The sequence below is a fragment of the Sitophilus oryzae genome, unplaced genomic scaffold (genome assembly GCF_002938485.1).
Source record: "Sitophilus oryzae breed Bouriz unplaced genomic scaffold, Soryzae_2.0 scaffold_535_pilon_pilon, whole genome shotgun sequence".
Classification (NCBI taxonomy): domain Eukaryota; kingdom Metazoa; phylum Arthropoda; class Insecta; order Coleoptera; family Curculionidae; genus Sitophilus; species Sitophilus oryzae.
The window spans coordinates 1,314,379-1,341,970 of NW_022147124.1; the positions used below are offsets into that span (position 1 = coordinate 1,314,379).

At 31.4% G+C, this 27,592-nt stretch overlaps 2 protein-coding genes across 2 annotated transcripts in view; one reads left to right on the top strand and one right to left on the bottom strand.

Moving 5' to 3' along the window:
* Positions 1–5,614: 5,614 nt before the first annotated feature.
* LOC115886912 (transmembrane 7 superfamily member 3-like) lies at positions 5,615–24,126 on the bottom strand. Its single transcript, XM_030906238.1, has 7 exons — positions 23,951–24,126; positions 21,016–21,348; positions 16,985–17,416; positions 10,184–10,357; positions 9,974–10,120; positions 6,011–6,268; positions 5,615–5,952 (listed from the first exon to the last, which is right to left on the bottom strand). The coding sequence occupies exons 1-7, from the start codon at positions 24,042–24,044 to the stop codon at positions 5,831–5,833; spliced, it is 1,560 nt and encodes a 519-aa protein (XP_030762098.1). The 5' UTR covers positions 24,045–24,126; the 3' UTR covers positions 5,615–5,830.
* A 391-nt stretch (positions 24,127–24,517) lies between these two features.
* LOC115886904 (ankyrin repeat and SAM domain-containing protein 1A-like) overlaps positions 24,518–27,592 on the top strand; it is a 56,484-nt gene continuing 53,409 nt past the window's right edge. The window contains exon 1 of the mRNA XM_030906227.1: positions 24,518–24,734. Within this exon, the coding sequence (XP_030762087.1) occupies positions 24,610–24,734 (125 nt within the window). The 5' untranslated portion in view covers positions 24,518–24,609. The remainder of the gene's footprint in view (positions 24,735–27,592) is intronic.

The window sequence follows — 27,592 nt, forward strand, 5'->3', positions numbered from 1 at the left end:
AAATATCAGAGATTAAGAAATTATACTGTGGGAAAATTTGCGGTGAACAGGCAGTTCTAAAAAGCTTTCTAAATTGTACGGGAAATGTTAAAAGAAAATGCACGATTTTCAATATATTTTTTTGCGAAAAACTCTCGTAGATGTGATCTTGGGTTCGAAATATCACTGAAGACTCCCCATGTATTTTGCTTGTCTAGTCTTAAGCAAGAGGCCACAAACTAACTGAAAAAAAATTAACTTTTAATACAAAAATTATCTGCAACGTTGGAGACTATATTTTAGTTTAAGAGTTATAAAAATAACATATCGTCGGTGAAATGTGTTAAACATCTAAACTCCATTATTCCTAATTTTACAGGAGAGCAAAAAACGGTACAAAAGGATATGTTTAACTGACGATATGAATCATTTACATTAATAAGTAACTTTACTTTATCATAACCTCTAAAACTTGAACCATTCATTAAAGGATTTAAAAAAAAACTATATAAACAATCACAGATTTTAATGAATTCATTGGAGTAATGAGCACCGCATACCTGAGTCTAATACATATATACAGTATTCTTCTAAAGTACATATAAGCATTAAATATTGTAACATATTTTTTTTACATTTGGATAAGTGTAATTACTACTTAAAGCTTTTTTGACATTTTAGAGAAATCCTGTATATACATATAACTGTAGAAAATATAACTATTAATACAGGGTATTAATAAAAAAATGAAATAAAATGTTAAATACGCTGTATATATTTCTTGTAATTATTAAATTATATTGAAGCCCAGTCACGGTAATGTACATTATGTAAAGACGTGTAAAACATTTGTAAACAAAGTCATGTAACAAAATCAATTACAATGTTAACAGATATAGAGTTAACTTAACTTAAGCAATTATTTAAGCAATGTACTTAAGTAGAGAACAGTTTAATACATTTCGATTTTACTTGTAAATACCCGGTAAATGTTAATAACAATAATACAGGATATTTATTTTGATCGCAATATAATTAGCAATAAAGGACGGTCTGTTAAAATATGCGGTATAATAAAGAATATTCACTATAGGCTTTCAAAGTCTTAAAGAAACATCGACGTAAGGGTACAGACACAAAGAAAGCTGGTTACAAGCGCCTATTACTAGCGCCGAAAATCAGCCCTTACAAGTAGTCTCAATAGTACAGGGTGGGCCAAATTGGACGCTTTTAAAGGGAAACACCCTTTTCTATAAGAGTAATACTAATATCGGTGTCTAGAGCTCAATTTTTGTCAAAAACATGATAGTGAAAACCGCATATCGATATCTATTACCGTTACGGAGGTACGGGGTGTTTTTCAAAAATGTGCATTTTTAACAAATCGCTGTAACTTTTTTGTTATGGAAAATTTTGTATTTTTATGAAAACATTTCCAAAGCACCTTTTTACGTAGAATTTAATGGTTTAAGTATGTATTTTTTTAAATTAATTACGACAATTTAAGAATTATCAACAGAAATTTTGATTTTTTATATGGGACACCCTGTATATTTTTAATGTATTGAAAAGAATTTAAAATTACCTATCCAAAAATATAGCACACTTGATATTTCGCCCACTTTAAATAAGTAGGCTTTGAAAAACTCTAGCAGTGAGCATCAATTAAAACGAAAATAATATTTGCAATGAGAGATGCAGAATTTTATAACAATTTAGACTATATTTATTAAATAGCAAACCAAGACATGATATTTTGCTACAGGTGTGTCTTCTGTTACGGAGAGACGGGGCCGTTTTTGAACATTTCTCGCGGAATTCATTAACTCAGTAGGTGTGAAAGATACCCTCTCATAGCTAAGTACTTCTAATTTTTGTCTAGATTATACGGGCAATTTTAAAATAAGAACCTTCATTCTTCCTCAGAGATACCCATAGGATTAGAGCCAGAGGCACTAAGTCCGGCGGCCTCGACGGCCAACGGCTGGGATCTTGGTTATATAGCTATTCAATTATTCTTGAAATTGGCTGCAAAAATTTTCTGATAACTTAAGCGTTCTGAGGCGGTATCTCGTCTTGCTGGAAAATATGTTTTCGAGTTCCATTAGGGGCATATCATCAATAAGGGGTCCAAAGCCTACTAGTTAAAAGTGGCGAACTTTTAAAAATTCTGTATTTCGAAGGGGATTATAACAAAATATCAAGTGTGCTATAATTTTAAGTTCTTTTCGGTTAATTAAAAATATACAGGGTGTCCCAAATAAAAAATCATTTTTTTTTGTTGATAACTCTTAAATTATTAATTTTAAAAAAATTATACTTAAACCGTTAAATACTACGTAAAAAGCTGCTTTGGAAATGTTTTCATAGAAATACAAAATTTTCCACAGCAAAAAAAGTTACAGCGATTTGTTAAAAATGCACATTTTTGACAAACACCCCATAACTTCGAAACGGTAACAGATATCGATGCGCGGTTTTCACCATCATGTGTTTGGTAAAAATTGAGTTCCAGACATCGATATTAGTTTATATCTCCTATAGAAAAGGGCGTTTCTCTTTAAAAGCGTCCAATTTGACCCACCCTGTACACAATCAACAATAAAAGTAAGCGCCAATAATAATTATATGCGCTTTTAAACACACCCGCACACACGGCGCTTGACACTGTCTGCGCTTGTTTCCAGCGTAAATCGGCGCCGACTTTTTACCGGAACGAATTTTTAATCTTGGTCGCTTGCTAGGTGAGCATGGGTGGAACTCTGTAACGAAATAGTGATCGGTAGCGATGAAGAATACTGTCGCTTGCCGTATAGTTTGTACGGCCAAGATCAGTATTCTTTATCGCTATTTTACCGATCGCTATTTAGTTACAGAGTTCCAGCCCATATGGTGATTTTGGCGCTATCTCTGGCGCTGGTTTTCGGCGCTGCTTAACCAGCTTTCTTTGTGTGCGTACTCTAAGATTTTAACGATTCTGTAAGCTTATTTGACCAAAATAATAGATATTTAAAAAAGGCTTTGTATAATTTTATAAAAAATACTGAGATACTTTAGTTTTTAATTGAATACCTGAGATTATTACTTACTAAACCAGTAAGGGTAAAAAGTAAGAATAAGTAAAATGCTAAAAAGAAAAAACGGTTATACTCGTATATATGATTATGCCCTTTTACTGTTGGGAGAGGTGTGTGTAGGTTTTCAAAAATGTAAAAAAGACACAAAAAATAATCCTCTATTACTACAAGACAGAATTAAAAAATCTATGGTATTTCTCATAAGACATTTTGAACAGCTATATTGAATATTTATTTAGTTTTCGATTTCCTTTGTACCCGTTCTAGAGCATATACATATATCATGTTTGTTTAATCTATCAAGACATATATTAACCTGTTCCTGAAATTAGTTTGAGTTTAAGCTTTGGAAAATGTATAGTTAGATAAGACATTTTTAGCCGTATAAAAATAAATGTTTGTAAGTAAGTTATTGTTGCTGTGATTAATTGTAATAAGAACAAATTATTTAAATTGCACTACCTGTAGCACACTTTTCTGTGTAGATGTGAAAAATTAGTTTGTGGAATAAAGAATAGTGAAAATGATACATTGGATTTTTAATTTTAGCATATAATGTAAATCAGTTATCAATTTACCCAAATTGCACATTCTTCGAATTGATATCATGCATTGATCGTTTAGATCAGGTCAATGGGGGATAAATTGCATATTTTAAATCATATTGTGCCCTTGACATAGAGGTACAAAGTTTTAGTAAGTTACAATGATAGTAAGTATGGAGTGGCAATGATAAGTAGATATGTATATAATTTATAACATGCTAGTCTTAGAGTTTTTTTTTTAGAATAAGTGGGAGGGGGGTTAATCTCTGCGACCTTAGAGATCTATTGTGTCCCCCTTTCTTGAGTTATAACTCATCATACAGTCCCAGGACTTCCTACGGAGATCCGTGTCCTTCACAGTCGAGGAGCTACGACCCAGGCCGGGTGGACAAAACGGTAGCTTGTGTCGCCTGTTGGGTTTAGAGGTAGGAGGTAGGCTCCCGACCCTTGGAGGAGGTGGTAGCTTGTATGCCACTTGCGGAGGATGGTCTCACGCAAGTGTCAGCCACCTTTCCTGTAGTTCTCTTTGGGTTTGGCCCCTTGGAACTTTCATTGTTACTGTTCCCAGTGTCGCTAGGGGGTTTCCCCACAGCTTCACCGGTGATGTTTTTATTACTATTATTATCAGATCTCATAGTGTTCCTATGAGTCGCTAGGGACAGTCGGTCCACTTCTACAGAGCCCCGCATGTAGAAGTAAGGGGTAAAATACAATGGGGTGCCCCCCGATGCCCCAAGGTTGAGGCTGTCCGTAGCCCCGCCCGGTATCGTTATATGTCTTGGTGCAATTCCCTGGCCACGACACTACAGTCAGGGACAAGACGATGAGTGAGATGCTTCTTAGACCAAGCCAAGTGCTAGGGGGGATTCCCCCAGCACCTGACCAGGAGCTTTCCCACCAACGACAAGGTCTTGCATCTCCTAGGGGAAGGTGCTAGTCTTAATCTCAAAACTAAAGTCTGTCCGACGAGAGAACTGATGACTTCAAGAGAGGCCATCCAAAAAAGTGACAGAAAATAGTGGTATATATGTTACGCCGAATTTGTGTAACAGCCGATTTCATGAATTCGGCAATTTTTTGTCGAATTCGCGAAATCGGCAGCATCGTTGCGCATTTCATGTAATGGGCAATTATTAAATTTGACTTTCTTATCTCAAATATTTAAACTTTTTTTTTAAATAAAAATCATGTATCTATTGATGTATATTTTTATTTAATATTAGGTACCTACGACCTACATATCTAAATATTATTTATACCCCAGTCAAAATAGACATTTCAATTAACAATTATAACTCGCATAGAGCTGAAAATTGGTACAGGTCTTAAATACACTATTATAAATGATATCTGAAAAATCCCCACCCCTCCCACGTCTGCTAAAAAAAATATTCAAGGTCAAAAGTCAAAAATATGTTTTTTTGGGTTTTTCTCCTAAACGGTAAATGCTATCGCAAAGGTACCTTAAACAAATGTCCATTGAATTTTCTACAATAATGGTTTTACTAATACTTTTTTCTTACGAACTACCATTCCTGAGATATGGCGATTTCAAAAGTTGAAAAACTGGTATTTTTAATAATATGCATATATTTCCGCACCACCTGAGAGGTAGGTTAGGTTAGTATATTAAAAAAAATGCGCCAAGTACACAGCGAATTTTTTTAAATGTGGTTTCCCCTGTAAGCCTAGTCCACGATCTATTGTGGTTAAGTTTTATTACAGTACGTCTGTTCGTTCTATAGCTACGGGGTATCCGTGAGAGGGGAAACGATATTATCTCGATGTTTTTCGTAAAAAATTAGATGACGCGTCCCATCAATAAAAATTCGACAAATTTGCAAGTAACCAATAAAATGAGGGGGCGGAGCGATTTGCGGTGACGTACTCGTCAAGTCGACGTATAAAATATATTGCTGTTTATTTAACTGTTTTTTGTCAGCATTCCTTTCATAGACACAGATCCAGCAGACGTACTTTACACATTATACTATTAATTTTAAAAAACGGTGCTCTTGGATTATAGTCGAGCGGATTATTATTTACTACAAGATTATTAGCTATTATTTACTACAAGAAAAAGAGTAAAAAGTTTCATCCTAATTTAAACCTAATGGGAAGCCCGTCATTAAAAAAAAATGGAAACGGAACCCAATTTTATAAAATTGAAATTTATGTCAAATGTCATAGAGGCCATGTCTGTATGTATGTATCTTATCCTTCTTATATTTAACTTATGGAATGGACACTTGCATATCCTTTCCTATATAAATTGCGATTCCTTGACATCATGAACTGCAAACAAAATCCTACTATAATGAGTACTAGCCATCCAATATACTCGAAAAAGACTAAAAACATAAAAATGCAAAATAAAATAAAAAAAAAAATAAAATTAATATTACTTACTGCTCCAAGTAAATGATAGACCAGCAACTGCTGAGACATAATTATCGGCTATCAGCCTTCTATAAACATTTATGTACAAATACTGAATATGTCCTCCGTTAAACATAGCTATTCCGCTCATTAATGCATATCCTCCAACAAAAGTGTGACTTATTATGTGACCCACAGGAAAACCGATGAAAAGTAATAACACTGATGATAGTGATACACCCCCAAATACGTACCAGAAAGTACTGTTGGATAATGGATGGAATATTCCTAAAAAACGATATAATGTGTTCAAGACAAATTTATTTTTATATCGAGTCAACATGATTTTTAAATGGTTAATAATAATAGATTAAAATTCGCGAAATAGCTATTTATGTAACAAGTTGCGAAATGAATGTGTTTTAAGCACGGGACAATGCGCCGAGTGCGTAAAACACTCTTTTCGCAACGAATTTCATACAATATTTTTTTGTGAAAGCGGATAATTTGAGATTTTCATGCTATTATTATTATTTATTTTTAAACATTTTTTAAAATGTTCTGGTAATCGGTTTCTAAGGCATTGTTTATGTATTGTCATAGATAAATGCAACAAGTTTAGATTGGAAAGCCCGTAAAAATTTTAGGTCGCGAAATTATTTTGGGTCGCGACCGTTATACGCGATCTGGCGCTGCTATAGCGGTCGCTAAGAACAACGGCAAACAAAAACAGAAATAATTTTCTCTTGTCAAAGTCAGAATCTTCAAAAATCATAATAATCTTTCAAAATCTAAACCGCTCTCATTAAAGAAATTCCGAAAAGTGTTTATAGCGTCCATTTTCAAAGTAATAATTGCTATCTTATGAGTTTAATTCAAGTTTTATTTACTCCAACCGGTGATAATTGTGAAAAAGTAGCATTAAAAACTTAAAAAGCTGTGCTGTGAACTGTGAACTGCAAAAACCATCGTGGATCGTGGCATAACGTCGGTTTCCAATGTTTCATAGGTATTTCATACATGCGTCCTTATACCTATAAAATAAAGTTTCTTGTATGCAACAGACTGTCTTTTATTTATAAAATTAAACGAAAATAATAATAAAATTGAATAAACAATATTTGGCGATATAATTCCGGAAAAAGCCGAACCGCTCCGAATTTTTCAAAAGTTTTGGGTCGCGACCGTTGCAAAAATAGCGCCAAATAGTGTTTACATTGTCCTTATGGGCACTTTCCAATCTAAACTTGTTTCATTTATCTATGTGTATTGTTTAATGACAAAGTTCTGTCAGGTTCATACGTCGCCGTATTTCCTACAAAGTTTTGTGAAAAAATGAGTGATAATGACGAGTTTTTGGATATTCAACAAGCTGCTGAAACTGCGCTATCAGCGTTAGTGCCCGAGAAGTCGAAAAACTTACACGAGACCACCTACAACAACTTTGAAAACTGGGTCAAAGAAAAATGTGTTGAGAATTTCACAGAAAAGGTATTGCTAGCCTATTTCCTGAAGTTATCCACTACCTTAAAGCCGTCAACTCTGTGGAGTAAATATTCGATGCTCCGCACCATGATTTACCTGCACAGAAACGTAGATGTTAGGAAATTCACAAACCTTATTGCATTTTTAAAAAGAAAAGCTTCCGGATATCAGGCAAAGAAATCAAAAGTATTTACACAACTTTTACAATATTTTCATTGTTTCTAACATTTCACTTTTTACTTTTAGGCACTAGGCACAGAGAGCCTGTACCACTACGCCACCGGGCACACCGAAGATGTTAACAAAATTATAATAAATACGAAATAATAACCTTACAGTTTACCTTATTTTTATAACACGGTATCAGTAACCCTCTTGATTATGACCATTTTGATAGTCACAGCAGCGTTTTTATTTTTTGATTACTTTTTCTAAAGTCCTTTTTAAAACACTTTCAGTAGAATAATATATGTTGCAAATGTAGATATAACATTTTGACGTTGAGCTATCCCTTCAAAAGCAACTTTTTTCCAAAGCCTACCATGGATTCACTGAGGCGTTTCTTGTTCACTGTCATTGATATCTTAATTATTAGATATTAATACACCTAGTATCATGGTATTCTGGTATATTGTAAACTTTTTGAATAAACTAATCTTTTCTATCTTATTTTTTTATTAGAATGGTCATAATGAAGAGGGCTAGTAATACCCATTAGAAAAATAAAGTAATTAAGGGCTTATTTTTTCATATTTATTATAATTTTGCTAATAACTTTGGTTTGAAAAAAGATATCAAGATGCGGTTTTCGCTGACTTTTTAAGCTTTTATTAATAATTAGTATCAGATAAAATTACATATTCTACCGCATTTAATTTTTTTGAAAAAAAAACGCGCAATGCTTTTTATATTGCAAGACAGCGCCCCCAAGCGTCTACGTTCAAAAGCTTTTTATTACTGTTTATATGATTAGTCAGGGCCAGTCAACTGAGATATACGACCTTGAACGATTTGTTTTTGGGGTAGTAATTTCCTGGGGCGCTAGATGGCGTATTTTTTTAAAAATTTTTCTAGTTGCCTAACAATTGCGTACAAAATTGTTTTTATAGTTGCCTAAATAGGCCTATTAATTATGTTCTGTCATTGTTCTGTATGTCAAATCAGTTTTCCGTTTCCGGTTTCCTCCTTCCTCTTCAGTTGTGTTTTGCAATTGAACGGAGATGTGCGTTTCGCTGTTTTCTGGTTGTTTGGCTGTGTTTTTTTGCAATCTTCATTTTACAATCGTGATTTTGTATTTTTGAATTTTTTTGAACTTTGTTTTGTGTTTGATTTTTAAGATCTTTATTAAAGGTAAGGTTTAAGTTAAAGGTCTTTGATTTATCTAACAATTTTATTTAATAATCCGAGAAAGTGAGGTGAGGTAACCTAACCAAGTCCAAATATTCGTGAATTTTATTTTTTAACAATGTAATATTTACAACGCCATATATTTTTACAAAAAAAAATTGATCAACTCCATATTTTTGTACATAAACTCCACAATGTGATATTACACAATTGTTCAAGTCCATATGTAAAAAATACACGTAAATAAAACATTGTTTCTAATGGACGTCACTTTCTCTTGTATTCCAACGATATTTGTTATGTGTTCTTAAATCTGGTACTATAATAAATATTATGCTTTTTAATCTGTTGTTTTATTTGTTTGTAAAATGTTTCATGGTATAATTTTCTGTAAATTAAAATAAAATTATTGTATTGTTTTTGTGCATATAAAATGATATAAGCAAACCATTTAACACTTTACAATAGTTTAACTTTTTTTAACCTTTATATATAAATCCTTGTTTTTTACCATTTGACTTGTTTGCCAACTTGGGACCAGTCAGATGACTACACATTATTTTGTAGAAATCTGATGGGCTCTAACTGGCGAACAAGTCAATACGTCTTGCTTAAAAATAAATTGCATCTATTTAAATTTGCCGCCACCTTTGTTACTTTCCTGGGTGGCTAGATGGCGCCACTTCAATATACAGATTACAGATTTCTTTACAAATTTGAAACCGTTTTGAAACTAAAAAAATGCATGGGAGTTAGCGTTCTTCTTTAGTGTGTTCTGTGTGATTAGTGTAAAGAACACTTCTTTAAACGAGCTCCCGTTTGTTGGATTCCATTTAAATAAAAACCGATCTAAACCTTCCCCCACCACTTTCTTTAGCAGATAGCGAAAAATAGTTCTAACAAAAAATATGCAAAATTTACTGAAGATTGTGAAGCTATTATTTATAGTACACCTTATCTAAGCAAAATTTTGTAAAAATTTCATTTTGTTTTCGGCCGTTCTACAAACTTGAAAATAATTTGCAGCAATTTCCAGCATGTTCTCTTTAGTTATCAATATTTTTTCCGCAAGCTCTACGGCTAATACTTTCCGAGAGACAGCCGAGAGCTATTCTTAGTGGGAAACCTTGTACATTTTATTTCATTTGAAACCGTACTTACCCGCGATGACTGATGCCAATAAACCACCAGATAGCATGTGCGATCCAGAAATAGAGATATAAATTTTTGGTCGCTCAAATTTGTAATGCAAAAAGACTATAAAAATAGCAAGGAGTGCTCCCACAACCAAAGAGAATATAAGTTTTTCTGAAAACAAATACAATCATTTAAAATTATAAGAAACAATTAAATCTAAGTAGTCAATCGCACCTTCTATTGTTAGTTTATCGTAATTTAATACGAACAAAATAAAAGTTATAACGGTTCCAAGGTTAAACCAGCTAAAACCGATGGATATTTTCACAAACCAGTGTCCAGAAAGTACTGAAGTTATACCAGATATAATCAAGAAACTATAAGTTATCGCCCATACCTGATGACCACCTAAAAATTATGAATAATATAAATATACGTTAGTCTACTATAGGCTTGTAGTGGAGTGCTTTAAGCCCTTATGGGATACAAACCTCGGAATTCATTTACTGTAAACGAATTTTCATAAAACTTTTATTGAATTGTTAATAAGATATACTACAGAGTTTACCCATTTAAATTCGTTGCTTTCACTTTAGTCTTGAAATAAATAGACATATACAAATGCATACATACAAGATGGCTCCGTATTCCGGAAAAGCTCTGTATCAGGATTCCTATTTGAGATTTTTACTCCAAACCTTTTACAAAATATATGTTTAATGGTAGTTCACATTTCAAAAATATTTTTATAGACATACAGGATGAGTCAAATACATCTATATTTGTTTAGTTCAGTGAATCTATACTAATATATAAAATCCTTAAGTGACTGACATACTGATTAATCACGATCCTGCTCAAACCACTTAACGTAAGAAGCTCAATTTTGGCATACAGGTTGATTCTAGGGTGTAGAGGTTCGATAAGAAGGGATTTTTCGAAATTCCAGTTTCAAGAGGGTGAAACCACCCATCAAATATTACAATATTTTTTATTTAAAAAACGGTCAAGTTTCCGAAAAAACGCTTAAACACGTATATTTTCTTTTGTTTTTTTACATATTTTAAGATTTTTTAAAAATGTATACAGGGTGTTTCGAAAAATCTGGTCATTGATTAATCACGATCCTGCTTAAAGCGCTTGACGTAAAAAGCTGATTTTTAGAAAACGGATTGACTTTAGGGTGTAGAGGTTCGATAAGAAGGGATTTTTCGAAACTCGAATTCTAAGGGGGTGAAACTACCCCTCAAATATTAGAATATATTTTTTAAAAACCGGTGAGTTTTTCGGAGAAACTCTTAAACACGTATATTTTATTTTGTTGTTTTACATATTTTAGGATTTTTTAAAAATTTATACAGGGTGTTTCATAAAATATGATCATTGAGTAATCACGATTCTGCTTAAACTGCTTGACGTTTAAAGCTGATTTTTGGCAAACGGATTGACTGTGGGATGTAGAGGTTCTATAAGGAGGGGTTTCTCGAATCTCAAATTCCAAGAGGGTGAAAACGCCCCTCAAATATTACAATATTTGTTATTTAAAAAACGGTTAGTCTTTCGGGAAAACACATGGACAAGGATAATTTATTTGGTTTTTTTACATATTTTGAAATTTTTAAAAAAATCATACAGGGTGTTCCAAAAAGTTGGGTAATTTCTTAACCACGATTCTGCTTAAACTGCTTGACGTAACAAGCTTATTTTCGGCAAACGGATTTTTCGAAAGTCAAATTCCAACGAGATAAAACTACCCCTCAAATACTACCAAGTTATATAATAATATCGCCATATTGTTTTTTCTCATGCTGACATAAATGTGAGAAAATGTTATCCAGTGTGTATGTTAATGGAAATTCTTGCTTTGCTTTATCATCACCATTACAAATGATTAATTCGACGCGAACGAAGTCGCGGGTACACGCTAGTTTGCTATAAAATTCCGGTTCCAGAAATACCTTAATACCATAGAGTATACTAAATGGCTTTTGAATTATAACCACAACCATGAGGACGTCAATTTAGACATCCAGGAACCTTCGTATGAGCACTTCTAATCGAGACGATCGACTTATTGTAAGTTTATCGCTAAGGAACCACCGTTTGCCAGTTTTTCAAATTGATAATGAATTGCACTTAAGAAACGTACATATTAACTAACGGATTATAAGAAGAAGATTAAATAAAGCAAATCTTATGCTTCGGAACCAGAACTTACTAGATGTGTTGACTAGGCCCAAAAGCAAAGGTATGGTCTTAATGTAAAAATTACGAAAAAATGTTAGTATCTTCTTCAAAAGTGAATATTTCCAACAAAAATAAAGCTAAATGAGATGAACCAAAAAACAAACCATCGAGAAAGGATGTATCTAGAGGATAAAATGATTTCTAAATTTCTTGCGGTTTTACCATATTCCACAGGGTGTTTCAAACTTTCACCAAAATATCAACATTTTGTTTTCCCTCGTATAATTAACAGATGAGGAGTTTCATTTTTAATTTAGAAAAAGATAAAAAGTCTAATAATTTGGCTACACACTGCTTAAAAAATCATCAAAATCGGCCAATTAGAACAAAATTAATATATTTTGTCAACAATTTTTTTGTCTCAAACCTTTAAAATACATCAAAGTTTTAAGGTGCCCATTTTTCGTGCCGGTGAATGTATTTCAAAAACTATACATTTTAGTCATATACTTTTCTAATGAAACAAACCTTTATTTTTTTACTAGAATCCAAAAATCAATTAATATATAGGATGTTCCGTTACAAAAAACATAACTTTGATGTGTAAATTTTTTTGGCGACACCCTGTAGAACTCTACATTATTTTAGAAAATGCTTTAAATTGACTTACAAAAGCTCACAAAATTTCACTTCAATACAAACTTTTGTTCTCCTTGCAAAAACCGTGTCGAATATGTCGCGCCACCCTGTATAATTCGATTTCAATCAAAATTCCAATGATAAGAATATAAGCAGAATAGGTATAGCCCTTGTATATGAATTTTTAAAGTAGCTCAACCTAAGACGTTTACGGATGTAAAGCACCAGATGGCGGGGCGTATTTCACAGTCTTTCACTACAAAAAAATATTTTTTGTTACTCTGAATTTTGAAGCGACCAATAAAAACAGAGAAAATAAAAATCGATAATTTTCGGACCGTGCCAATTGGTTACTAATCGACCAGATACTTTTTGTCTATTAGATATGCTATAAAAGCTGGTAATTATACAATTCGACCATTGTAAATACCCGACAAATTTCGCAAGGCCGACGAGGCCGATGCTTTTCACTGATAAGAAAAAAAAAATTTTTCAGTTTTAAATTTTTTTTTTTTTTTTTTAAAAGTTTAGATAATTTTCGAGATATTTTTTCTTTCTGAATGCACATTTTTAAAGTATTTTATATTCTTTGTCCGCTTGATCTATTATACTGATTGCACGTATCGAGGTTCTGTTTCTTCTAGTTTTAAAAAATGTTCTTATTTCTTTGTAGTTGTAGTGTAAAATTAGATTAATTTTAATAAGTTTAATTATAATGTTTAGTGTAGAATACCAGAAATAGTTTAGTAGTGTTTTTATAGTTTATTATTTTGCAGTTAAGTAGTAGGTGAAGGGATAATTTGGTTATTTTTTCTTTTTGTTTGATTAATTAGTGTTTGATAATTTTTTCAGTGTAGAAGTGGTTGAAGTAGTGAAGAAGTAGTTGTGTAGTGTTTTTATAAGAGATTATATTAGTTTATTTTGTAGATGAGTAGTAGGTGAAGGTATTTGGGTATTTTTTTTGTTTTTCTTCTAATTGTAGTAATTCTATTAAGTATTGTGATAGATACACTATATCTTCCTTCAACTTCGTTGAAAAGTGCGTTATCATATAATTTTGGTTTTCTGGTAGTAGAATATACGAAAAAAAATCTGATCAAATTTATTTTAAATTAAATTAATCGAGTTTTATTAATCAAATTAATCTAGTCAAATAATAATAATAGTTAGTTTCTAAATACTATACAGGGTGAGTTTCCTACGATGTTCTCTATGGGTATCTCGGAAACTACTGGAGATAGAAAGTCGGTTAAATGGGGAAAAAATTGCAGTTTTGTGGGGTCATAAATATGCGCCTTTCGGATTTTTCGGAGAAATTCAAGGCTTACTAGATATTTCGAAAAAAAAACAAATTTTGGCTATTTTAAAACTTTGTCTCTAATTCCATTATAATCTACCGTATGATCGAATAAAAACGGCGTCAACGATGGCTATGAAATGAAGATCGCTGTCATTTTATATCTATGTAAAATTAAATGGGAAATATCATCGATCGTCATTTCATAGCCATCGCTGAAGCCGTTTTTATTCGATCATACGGTATTTTAGACAAAAAGTTTTCAGATAAAAGTTGTAGATAATCACATACCTAATGAGTTTGTGTTTTCTGTTTTTTTTTCTAAAACCTGTCATTTTTAACATATGACACAAACATTATGTTTTTTTAAATGGAAACCATAGTTGGCCATGACTTCATAAAAGCGCCATTTTTTAAGCTTTTCAGCGATATAGGTATAATATGTTTTTTCGAAAAATTACAAGTTATAGCCAATTCTTTTCTTTCTTGGCTAATTTCCATACCAATAATACCATGCCAATTAGTTGGCATCAAAAATGTAAAAAGTTTCATGTTTTCAAAAAAAATACCATAAAATTCGTAAAGCACTCAATTTAGAATAAAATAATCTAAGAATGAAATGATTCTTTTATAAACCTACATTAAATCAAATTAAAATAGGTATGTAACTTTTTTTAAATATTAGTTAACAGCAATTAGCATTATCATAAATTATAAATAATGTACCAACATATCGAAATAATGAAAGGAATCATTATTTCGATATGTTGTACGGTTGTATGTTAATACGGTTTAGAATTCTTAAAATAACAGGCAAAAATAATCCACAATTTACAATAAAATAAAAGTTTCGTTTAAATTTCTTAATCAGCTGATCACTATTAAAGTTCGCAGAAACCCTGGGCTATATTATTACATTACTCTGAGGAAGATAACGAAAATAATCGATATTTTTGACTCCGCCCCGAAAGGTTCACGATTTGTCCTCCAGTTGGCAGCACATTTTGTCTAGTCGGTTGGGCAACTTTAAGAATATATAAACAAGGGTATAGCTTATGCATAAGATTTATTTACTTCAATAAATTTAATTAGAGAAAGAATTAAAAAAAATAAAAAATTAAGAAGGAAATAATTAAGAATTTACTAAAATTACTAAAATAAAAAATTAAAAACAACGAAAAAAAAATGGGTAAACATTTTATTATTTTATATATAAATCACAATACAGTTAGTAGGTTTCACATTAATACATTGACAGTAATTGAATTCCGAGGAAAAAGTCTCTGGGCACTCCACTATTGGCACATTTCAATTTATTTTAACCCTCAAATGGCGTGGTGGGTCTAGCGGACCCCAAGCACTTCGTAAAAAGTTTACGTTTTGCATTCAGGCCTCGCCGAGCCATTTACACATATGCAACTGTTAAACGCGCACTTATATATCAAGTATTGTTCCTACCAGCGGGGGGTAAAGTGGCATTGGGGTCTGTGTGGCACCACCACGCCAAGAATGTTTCATTATTAGCATGGTGGATAGTTCAAAAAGTGTGCATTCCGGCGACGCTATTTTTGAGGAAATATTAACCGAGTGCTACAATGAAGTTAAAGAGACTTATGTGATATGAAAGTCATCGAAACAATGATTTTTCTGCGAAGAGTAACTATAACTCCGAATTCGAATCTGTTACCTGTAGAAAAGAGAGAATTGAATGATCAATAACAGAAACGAAAGAGATGATATATGTCAACGAAGAAATGATAAAAAAAAAACAAAAATCTCCTGAAACAAGTGTACACCTTCCATGTACGCTGTCTGCAGATCGTATGTTAGCAAGTTTTGTTGAAAATAATGTTTGTTTATTACATTAGCTTTACAGTTCAATTGTTTGTACTTTCAATAATCAAGAAAATCAAAAAATATATATGTTTTTATATTTCTGTTGTCAAACAATTCTAAAAATTATATATTATTTATATTATTATTTTTGGGTCCGTTCTTAATTATTTATTGAAAATGAATGACATTATTAATTCACACGTTGCAATATATTGTAAACAGTGTTAAAATAAAATAAAAAACTTTTTATAAAATCTCTTCGCCATTTATTTTTAACTGAAAAAAAAACAACTGGGGTCTATCGGACCCCAGAACGCCATAAGAAGTACAATATTTCCCCACGCCAGTTGAGGGTTAAAAATACCGATCGCAGCGCTCGATACGGCAGAAATTAGAAGTTTTCGCTCTATATTTCACGCAGTTCCGATGATGATCGCATAAAACTAATATCGAAATCGTGCTTTTGTCATAATATTTAAGTATTCGGGTTTTTTGCTAGTGCAGTTATTGAAACTATAAAATACTCAGGTACGAGATTTGTGTGATGTAACGCTGTTTCGGGTAGGAAAAAATAAGTGAAAAAGAATTCGAACTAGGCGTCGTGTTGTGGTTGTTACAATTTCTGATGTCAAGACAAAAATATTAAGACGTAAAGGAGAGCGTAATTACAGCGTTGTTGGGTGCAATAACATTCAATAACTCAACTTTCCCGGATATTCAACTATCCCGAAACAACATTTTATAGCTTCACAACTTCTCACACCCATTTGATCAAAAACAAAAATGGATTCAAGCAGTTCGAGGAAACAAGTGAGTAAACAAAGTGCCTATTATATAAACAAAAAATTTAATAGGATAAATTATAATTTGTAATATTAATGGTATACTTGTTTTAATTAACTAGTACTTACATTTTTTATGAACATCTTTTAAAATTTAAGTATGCACCCTTAAAAAATTCGTTGTAACCGAAATATCCTCAGTCAGGTCTCCGCTAAGAAATATTGTTTACATAATTTAGATAATCAAAAACGTTAGAATTAGTATTCAGCTAAATTCGGAAATACATGACTTACCGTATCCAACACAGTTAGTATCCCAATCAGTAATATCACAGCCAAAAGATATGCTTGGTACATATACTGAACTTCGATTTTTGTATGTTGATACAATACCAAAAACATAACCTCTACCACGATAAATGTTGTAAAATTGTTTGAATTGAGGATGATTCAAATCATTAGAAACCTTAGTTCCATAATGCAATATATCTTCTTTAGTTAACATCGTTTTTAAAGCATTAAAATATTCATCTTCATTTATGTGATCCATGGGCAGTTGCATATAAAACAGTTCAGTAGTTATATTATTTTCGTCACATTTTTTATTATATTCGTATAAAGAGGGAGGTTGGGCTTCAGATGTAATTAGATTATGGTCGTATGTAACGATTTGATAAGGAGCATTTTCCATTTCAAAACTTAAATTGCAGCCACCTGGAACTGGATCTGAAAGAAAAATACTTTAATTGGTTTTACTAAGTCTTGGGCAGTCATGGACAAATGTAACATGTAGTTTTTCCTGTCGTTACTTTTTAGAAAATCAAAAAACTAATTCCACATTCTCATAGCCATTTTATTAGGGCTATCTGATAATATTTTTAGATTTTCAAATTAGTTGATAATTTGTGAGATACAGAGGCCGACTTATTTTTTTTTTAAATACGGTCCTGCATTTTTTATTTCAGATTTTGAAAGAACTCGGTCTCCTGAGTACAATGATATGCCACACTTTATACTTTTTTTTGTTTCGGATATTTAATCTATTCATCGTTACAATATTGATAAGCCTGCAAACTTAACTATGACGTGGCTGTGGGGTAAAACATTGAATACGGAAAATCAAATGCAATAAAAAAAATAATATACAATAAATAATATAAATATCGTCCCATTGCTGCCAAAAGTCACTAACTTACTTTTTATTACTTCCGAGAAAAATGCGTCTAAAAATGAATTGCATTGCATAAAGAAGTTATAGTAATTTTTCGGTATTAAAATAAAACATAAATAGCCAGAAATCGTAGTTAATGACTTTTGCAATCGATTCTCCGCTTCAAAACATAGTTAGTGATTGAATTTGTTTGTTCGGAAAAATGTTAGTTAGTGACTTTTGGCAGCAATAGGACGATATAATGTAATATAAGCAATCAAATCATTTCCCCAGAAGACGAATTGGAAATGGTAGAGCAGCATAATGGCCAGCAAGGCTCCTGGACCTTTCGCCAAGTGGAGGGATTACTTGACGTCATTTGTAAAATGACAATCAATATTTTTCAACAGTCAAATCAATATTTTTCAACATTTACCTTTACTTATTTTACAAAACTACGTTAATTAACTAGAATTATAAATTCATAAAAAACAGAATATAAAGGATAACAGGATTAGGTGACCACTATAACTTTTTTATTTTTTCAGATAGAAAATTGAGGTTTGATACTTTAGTATATGTATGACATAAATTAGGATTCAATGACGTATTCAGTTGTTTTCGGCCACTTCCTGTTTCACCTGAAATGACTACAACTTTTCATTTTTAAATGGCACATGGTATTTTGTTACTTTATTCGATAGAAAATGACACTCTGAATAGAATGACATAATATGATATGTCAACTTTTGACATTTTCGAATATGGTTTATTTTAAATTTAAACGGATGATTCATAACGACAATTTGACTCGAAATAAAGTGTGTGCTTTTTCCAAATATGCTAATGAGCCACCCTCGTTCCGTTTGAAAAAAATGAGATTTGATTAAAATACGATTTGGGCATCTTTTAAACGGCTAGGATAAAACACTAAAAATATTAGACGATCAAGTCATTTTTCCAAGGCTCCTTGATTAGTAATTATTATTACCATATCTCGTTTTTTTTATCTGAGAAAATAAAAAGAGTTAAAGCAGTGAGCCACTTTTGAGACGCACCCGGTGTAATTTATGGTAGCCATCAATAAAAAGCCATATTCATATAAAAGTTTTTTTTATTGAAATATACATAATATTGTCATGTTAGTTAACGGCCTCATGTTTTTTGAACCATTCGATTAACACATACTTTTTAATATCAATAAACACGCTATAAAAATTTAGGATGCCTAAAGTATATTTTCTGGTATACTTATTTCTGGGTTAAATAGATGCTGAAATTTAGAAACAAACAAATTTCAAGTTGCCTAAAGGATATTTTTTGGATTAACTTTGGCAAATGTTGATAATTTGAGATACAGAGACCGACTTAATTTTTTTAAATACGGACCTGCATTTTTTATTTCAGTTTTGAAAGAACACTTATTTAATCTGATTATATTCATCGCAATAATATTGATCAGCACTAATTAACGTTGAATAAGGAAAATCGAGCCAATTGAAAGATCCACTAACTCCCGGTCACTTTCTGACCTTAGAACCCTTAACAATTGGTTTTCCAGAACCTGATCTGACCTCCATCCCTCTTAATAGATTGTCAAGATGGCAATTGATACAACGCATGCATACTGATTTTTGGAAACGTTGGTCTCAGGAGTATGTACATTTAATGCAAGAACGGCATAAATGGACCGAACCTACTCCTGATAAAATTGAATTCATTAGTTCTAATCAAACATGAAACAAAATCTCCGTATCTTGGGAATTGGGTAGAGTCATAAAGCTTCATCCCGGAAAAGATAATATTGTTCGTGTAGTTACCCTTAAAACTGCACATGGGATATTACAAAGACCAGTTGTCAAGGTTTGCCCTTTACCTGGCAACTAATAAGGTAAAATAATTCTTTATACTTTTTTATTCTTAACCTAGCATTATTATTATTTTTTTTACTTTATCTTATTTTTAAAAACTATAGGTTTTGGTGGGTGGAATGTTAAGGAAACTTAATATTTTTTATAAAATTATTTTCTTTTATGTAATATCTTAGATTAAGATTAATTATTTTAATTTCTTTAAATTTTAAATTGCCGCACTTATACCTGCTTCCTGCAACATTAGTGTACGCATGCCCGAACACTAGGAAGTGTGGCACACAGTCTATTACAAACGACGAAATTGGTCAGCTAACCGGAACGCGCCGAAAGTCTGAACTTAAAAGTTAAATCCCTTCAAAGGCGATTCATGTTAGTATATGTGTGAAAATTACCGCTGAGAAGCTCAAGATCGAGAAGAGGGCCCTCTGAAGCTGTCTGAGACGACCATTAAAGGTAGGAGCAGGTTTCTCATTTCTCTGTGCGGTTTCTCCCAGCTATTAACGTAATTTACATTGATAAAATAAGACCAGTCAAACTAAAATTTAAAATTAATACAGTCCACAACTGCATTTCTGCACAGAGGTTATCCCCAAAATCTTTTTTGGATTAACTATATTTACATTTGCATTGCATTTCGGGTAGTTCGGTACTCGGTAATTAATATAGCGAAAAATTACCCAAAATGTAAGACGAAAAAATGGATAATAGTATATTACATACCGAGGAAAGTGGTTCATTACTGTCGAGAGATTAACTAAATCTCGAAACAATAATGAAAACTTTCCTCCGAGGTTTGTATACCATTTTATTTACAACCACATCATTAATTAAAAAATAGGGACAGTATTTTATTTTGAAAAAAAATAAATATGCGAAAATTTGTAGTTTTCTGTTTTGGCATTTCCATATCTATAGTTACCGGTACCAGGGGTTGTTATGGCGCAAACCTTCAACAGCAAAACAAACAACTAAGGGACAGTTTTGAATTTCTCGTTCGCTTTTTCGAATTGATATAACATAGAATGCCAGAATGTTGTCGGAAATTTCTGATAATGAAGACTACTTTAATATTGGTACTCCACCAGAACTTACAGAAGCTGCAAAAAGAGCAGAAGCCAGTTTACTTCCAGAGAAAAGTAGGGGGCGATATGAAATAGCATTGAAAGTATACGAAAAATGGTGTGCCGAAAGAAATGCTAAAATCTTGCTTTTCATCTTGTAAATAAAATTTTTTAACCCGGGCCCCTCTGGTGCTGTCCGACCCTGCTCTATTCTTAGGTAAATCAGTTTTATGCTCTTACCTGATTTCTCGTAAGTATGTACTGCAAGCATAATATTAATTGCATCTTGTACTGGATTAAGTCTTCTTACATAAAATGTAATTGGTCTACCAACACTTTCCATATTCTTTCCCCAATAGATACCAATATTGCTGCCATTTACATGTTTCAACGGTTCGAGTTTTTCAGTGTGTGAAAGCGCCACAGTTCCCAAATAAGCATGAATTTGCAAAACGAAAAAGCTCGTATTGTCATTTAGATTAAGAATAAAGATTTTCGTAAGAGGATCTGATATTGTAAAGTTGTTTAAATAAAAATCCTTTGATTTCAGATCCGATAAATCCAATGTAATAGCTGAAAATAAAAGATCAAATATTGAATGAGAAAATATACTAGTAGAATATAAGAGGGACTAGGGTATAGACTAGGGTATACGGAACCGGATCTGTTTTTCGGAACAGGCAATTTCGGTACCGCGCCTCTTAAGAACCGGGATTTCCCGTTTTTTCTTTTCGGTACTTTCGGTACTGACTAATTTTTGTTCAGTGGTGGTGCAGTTCATCAATTAGAAAGCATGGTATTATTTTCCAAAGTAAAATGGATAAAATATTGAGATTTTTAATAAAAATAATATTAAATTATTAAGTCATGAGAAAATCACAACACAAGTAAAGAAAAAAGTATAGGTAACTTCAATTTCACATCAAACAATATCATAAACCAACTTAACTAAATTTGAGAAAAAACCCTAAAATATTGGATTAAAAATACAAATATCTATTAAAACATAACATAATAAATATTATAGGAACTTCAAAAGAGAAAAGAAGCATGAACAATAAGAAATACCATCATTACTTGTTTAGAAAAGTTTGATTTCGACCGCTAGAAAGTACCAAAGAACTTTCTCAGGTAACAAAAAAATCATTTTTTATTATTGTTACCGAGTCCAGAAGAACCATAAATTAATTTCGAGGCCCGGTTCTGTGATGGCCAAAAATATTTGAGCCCTAATTGGCAGTATTAATTAGAGTTTCTGGAACCGCACTAAAATATTTTCGTTCAATGATTGTGGAGTTCGTCAATCAGCAAGCAAGGGATGGTTCTCAAAATTAAAACCGATAAAAAATTTAGTTTCAAATGAAAATAATATCAAATTATTATAAGTCATGAGAAAGTAAACATGAACACAAATGAACACAAGCGAAAAAAAAAAAGAAAACACACAGGTATAGCTTAAAAATTACATCAAAAAACATCAACCAACCTCGAAACCAACTTAACTAAATTTGACGAAAAAACTTACATTTTCAATTCAAGATGCAAATGCCTATGAAAACATAACACAAAAAAATATAACTAATACATTTAGCAATATTCTACTTCATAATAAAATAACATATTTAAACTTCAATAATTGCTAATAAACATTATAGAAACTTCAAAATAAATTCAGAAATAAGAGCAGTAAGAGATAACATGCTGCTTCTTTAACGTAAAAAACGTTTTGATGCGCTCAGAAAAGGTAGAAAACTAGGGTTTCCCAGTAATAAGTGCGAGTATTTTAGGGGGTGGTAGATCTCTCTTAGGGGGTGGTCGATCTTTTGAAAATTTCCAAAAAAAAAATGATTTTTTGCTAAAATTTTGAGAACCACTGGATCTTTTCTTGATTTTCTTTCTTGTAAATTAAATATAATACCTATGTTGCCATATTATCAAGAAATTATGATTTTTATCTAAAAACTGAAAAAAATTCGAAAATTTTTTCAAAAATATTTCGAATTTTCAAATTTTTTTTTTCGCGAAAAAAACCTCATATGCGTGTTTCTGGGGTTGAACTATACTACCAGTTACAATACTTGTACTTATTTTTGTGACACCCTGTATAGCCCTAACTCTATCAGAGCCAGTGGAAGTGTCCTAGATAGGGCGCTGATATACATGATAAACTTTGTTTCCATATTTTTTTACGTGGTAGCTAGAGGGCGCTGTTTGACATCATAACAGATATTGCGCTTTTGCATGAAAAATTTAAATAGGAGGCTATATTTCTCTTCGCACAGTTAAATAGAGCACAACATTTCCAAAATATCAGCGCAAACCGCAACTTTCTATCTTGTCTCTAACCGGAGATATTAAGAGAACAAATCATGTTAGGCTGCCGCTCAAGATTATATGGTCTAAAAATTAGAGTAGTAGGCTAGGAAACAAAAAGAAGTAAATCAAAGAAACGAAGAAAAGCTCTTTCAAACGAGCCCTAGTTTGTTTGAATCGGTTAAGCCAAACCAGAGTTAGCCTTATTTTAATTAAAGCTAGTTTAAACTTCCCCCACCAATTTATTTTATGAGATAGAGCAAAACACTCTATATCAAAAAAATTACAAATTTCTCGATGATTGCAATAGTAATATTTAAAATACCTGTTCACCTGCATATTTTTGAGAAAGACCCTGTTTTCTGATTGGCTATCAGAGAAACGCCTCCTAGCGGACATTTTTCGAACTTGAGAATAATTTCCAGCGATTTTTCTTGGTCGATTTACTTATTTTAATTTACAGCCGGCGTCCATTCTTATATAGTTGGCCACCCGGTACTTATATTATGTACTTATATTAGATATATTTTAATTTGGTACTACCATTATAATAGTAACTAATCTAAATCTAAAATGACCTTTTACTTTTAATCTAATTATGATTTTTTTTATATTGAATATTTTCAGAAGTAAAAAAGAAAACAAAAAAATATATTATAGGTACTTAATTTATAACTTTTATACTTAATTAATATTTTAGAATTTACTACTATCGTTGATTGAAGGAAATTCATTTCAGTTCTTTCAATAAACGCTACTATATTATTTTATATATTAAGCAACAAATGTTGATTGGTATGTTATTTTCGGGGAATCCCAGTCACCTATACTATAAAATTTTAATTACTTTATTTGTACTTACAAGGATCATAAGCTTCAGTACTATTTCCTGTACCTAAGGACAAATATATCTGGCTCATAAACAATAAAATGATCAACGGAAATGTCAAAAACATGATTACTGAAAGAAATTTCAAAACATTTGTTGCAAAACCTAACCAAAAAAACAGTACCACCCGTATCACACCGTACGACCACTTTACCAACTACAGTTCTTGTTGAATTCCATTCATGGAATGTTGCCAAATATCCGAAAAAAGCATGCGAGACACCTATAAAGGATATTTTTTGTATTTGTATATAGCCAATTTATATATAATTACTTTAGAAATAGTAAATGTATAATGTTAATACTATATATGTTGATACTTTGTATTTAAGAAAGAAATTAAAAGAATATGTAATTAAATAGTAATAACTTTCTGGTTCAACTTTCCTATGTCTTTTATTTATTTCATTATACTTGGCAACATGGCGCTGTGGCCCAGCTTTATATCGTGTTTTGTCAGCTAGGCGCCTCTGTTGCTGCAATCGATAGTTTTCTGTTCAGCGATGTAAAATACCTCAACTAGTGGCCGATAGAGGCGCGCCAGTTTCAATATGGTTGCCGGTAATCAATGAATTTAAGTACAATAGTACAATAATCGTGCGTAAAAATGTGAACAATAATGTTGAAACCGAATGCCTAATATTTTCTTGAGAATGGGTAAGGACCAGGAACTTTTGGAAGCATCCAGAAAAGGAAATACAGCCGTTGTAGAGAAAATATTGGGTCAGCGAGCCAAAAGGAGTGGTCCTCTAGCAAGGTGGGTTAAAATCAGCTGTCAAATTGTATTTGTTATTAAATCTCTTGTCTGTTGTGGTTTCGAAAATATTAAATATATTGTTAGATTTAAAGTCGATAATATATTTTTTAACATTAAAATTATTATGGTATAGTATAATGTAAATAAATATGGGGTATTATGTTAATAAACTTCATGACCAGTAATTAAATATATTGTATATGTGTAAATGTAGTGAAACCTTTTTTTTTGAGAGCTTAATTAAAAGAACAGTAGGCTGTTCTCATATTGTTGTTGAAAAATTAAAGGTAAAACTTTGTGTTTATTAACTTAGGTATTGTACTTTATTAGGTACCTATACTTAAATCTTAAATCCATTGTATTATAGTTGATCCAAAAATACAATAATTGTTTACCTATACCCCTATATATTATAAGCAATTTACAGTAATTCAATATAAGTTAAAGAAGAATTGCAATTTAATGTATTACTTTTCTAATGTTTGTTTTCTTAAATTGTAAGGGGGGGGTTTATTGGTAATATAAATACATAGGTAGGTAGGTATATATTAATTACAAAGTTTATACTGTTGTTATTTTTATTACATTGCTTATTAACTTTTGATCTGAGAAAATATGAAGGTAAATAAAAATAATAACATGAATACACACTAGGTCATCAGTTGAAGTTTTATTTAAGTAGGTAAAGAGAGGTATTTTTAGAAATATCAACTGTTATTATTATTATAATTAAATAGAAACAACTTTTTTTCGGTAATATGGAAAATATGTCAAACGCATAATGTTTTTTTTATTATACACTAAACTTTAACTTGGCAAGTTAAAATCGATTGTAAGTTCAAAACCGCCACACCCCGCGTAAATTTTAACCCTTGATTACGAAAAATGTTCAATTTTTTAACATATTAAAATACTAAATTCGTTTAAAGTAGGTATATAGGCGTATTTTGGTTAGCTACCTTGTCATCAAAAAAATTATGATGCAGTGCTTTTAATTTGAAAATTAAACAAAGTCTAATAGGTATAATTTTCTATACCAAAGTATTGTTTTTCTGTCATTATGTAAAATTAAACACCCCTGACTTAATGCTTATTAATACTTGTTGATCATATTGCATATTTACTTATGTTTTATTGAATTTGATTAAAATTATAATTGTTATTTGATCACTTTATATAATTAGAATGATTCCGTTATTTTATCATCATTTTTTGCATTATCTTTTTATTTTAAACAGTGTCATTTTTTTTAAATCATCTTTGTTCATAAAAGAGGTGACAAGAATTTTTATTTTTATCCTGTTTAGTACGTTTTATTTTTGTTTTTATTATGAAGGTCGTGGCCTTTCCCAACAGTTTCGGAAAGGTGTGGTAATGACCTTCCATTGACTGAACTCTAACTGAAGATCAATAGTTTTATTTTCTATTAAGGTTTCTTCATTAACAACTTATGTATACTTAGATAATTGCTTAAGGTTATGCATTATATCTATTTCTATTATCAGATGAATTTGAAGAAAAATATTTGCATACTGATTTTAATAAATATTTACCCATTAGTTTAAAATTTAATATAAAAGAGTTAGGTATATTAATTATCTCTTTAATTAGATATCGGATAGCTAGTTATGATCAAAAGTTACTAGAAAATATAAGGGGCCCGTTTTTTTTTTAATTTTTGTTTTTTAAGTTTAAACTGCCAATTCTTATCTGTCCCTTATACAAGGTGAGTTTCCTACGATGTTCTCTATGGGTATCTCGGAAACTACTACTGGAGATAGAAAGTCGGTTAAATGGGAAAAGAATTGCAGTTTTGTGGGGTCATAAATATGCGCCTTTCAGATTTTTGAAAAAGTTCATGGCTGACTAGACATTTCGAAAATAACAAATTTCGGCTATTTTAAAAATTGTCCCTAATTCCATTATAAGCTATTTTAGAGAAAAAGTTTTCAGATAAAAGTTGTAGATAATCACATCCTTAATGAGATCATGTCCTCCGTTTTTTTTCTAAAGCCTGTCATTTTTGACATATGATACAAACATATGTTTTTTTAAATGGAAACCATAGTTGGCCATGACTTCATAAAAAGCGCCATTTTTTAAGCTTTTCATCGATATAAGCTATAACATGTTTTCTTCGAAAAATTACTGAGTTATAGCCAATTCTTATCATTTTTAAACAATTTCACTTAGTTAGCCATGGAAACAAGTTCAATCGCCGTTGCTCTCAGAAATGTGAAGCTGTCATCCAAACTTTGTAAATTAAAATAAACAAAAATTGTAAATATGAATTTTTCAAATGAAGAAAAGCGTGTAGTTACTCGCGCATCAATAGAGTGTTTCCAAATGACCCCCCCCCATAATGAAAGAAATGTTAAAAATTATTTATATCATTATAATATAAACTCAGGGATAGGAAGAGGTGGACTAATTGCATGGGCCTCCTCGATCACCTGACCTATCCATTTTAAATTTTTTTAATGCGGTATGGTTAAAAATAAGGTTTACAAAAGAACTTATGAATTAAGAGAGGCACTCGAAGTGGCGGTACGACAGAAATTTAATTAAGTCGACCGGTCCTTCTGTGAGAATAAGTAATAATTCAGTTTTAAAAAGATGTAACCCAAAACCATGGCGGATATTTTGAACATTTTCTAAAATAACTTAAAGTGTATGCAGTGACTGCAGTGATCTTATTTTTTTAAGTTTTAGTTTGTGTAATGTAAATTCTAAAGAACCGTTTAGAAATATATTCTGACTTTTTAAAAGTTATAAATCATAACATAATAAGAATGCCATGCAATCTAAGTGAAATTAGTTAAGAAATATAAGAATTGGCTATAACTAAATATAATTTT

What these genes read in the sequence shown, in the direction of transcription:
- LOC115886912 (XM_030906238.1), bottom strand. Translation starts at nt 24,044, where the DNA reads ATGTTTTTGACATTTCCGTTGATCATTTTATTGTTTATGAGCCAGATA. An exon ending in ACATACTTACGAGAAATCAG is followed by an intron (nt 17,417 to 21,015) that starts GTAAGAGCATAA and finishes TTTTTCTTTCAG; the next exon opens with ATCCAGTTCCAGGTGGCTGC. An exon ending in CGATAAACTAACAATAGAAG is followed by an intron (nt 10,121 to 10,183) that starts GTGCGATTGACT and finishes ATTTGTTTTCAG; the next exon opens with AAAAACTTATATTCTCTTTG.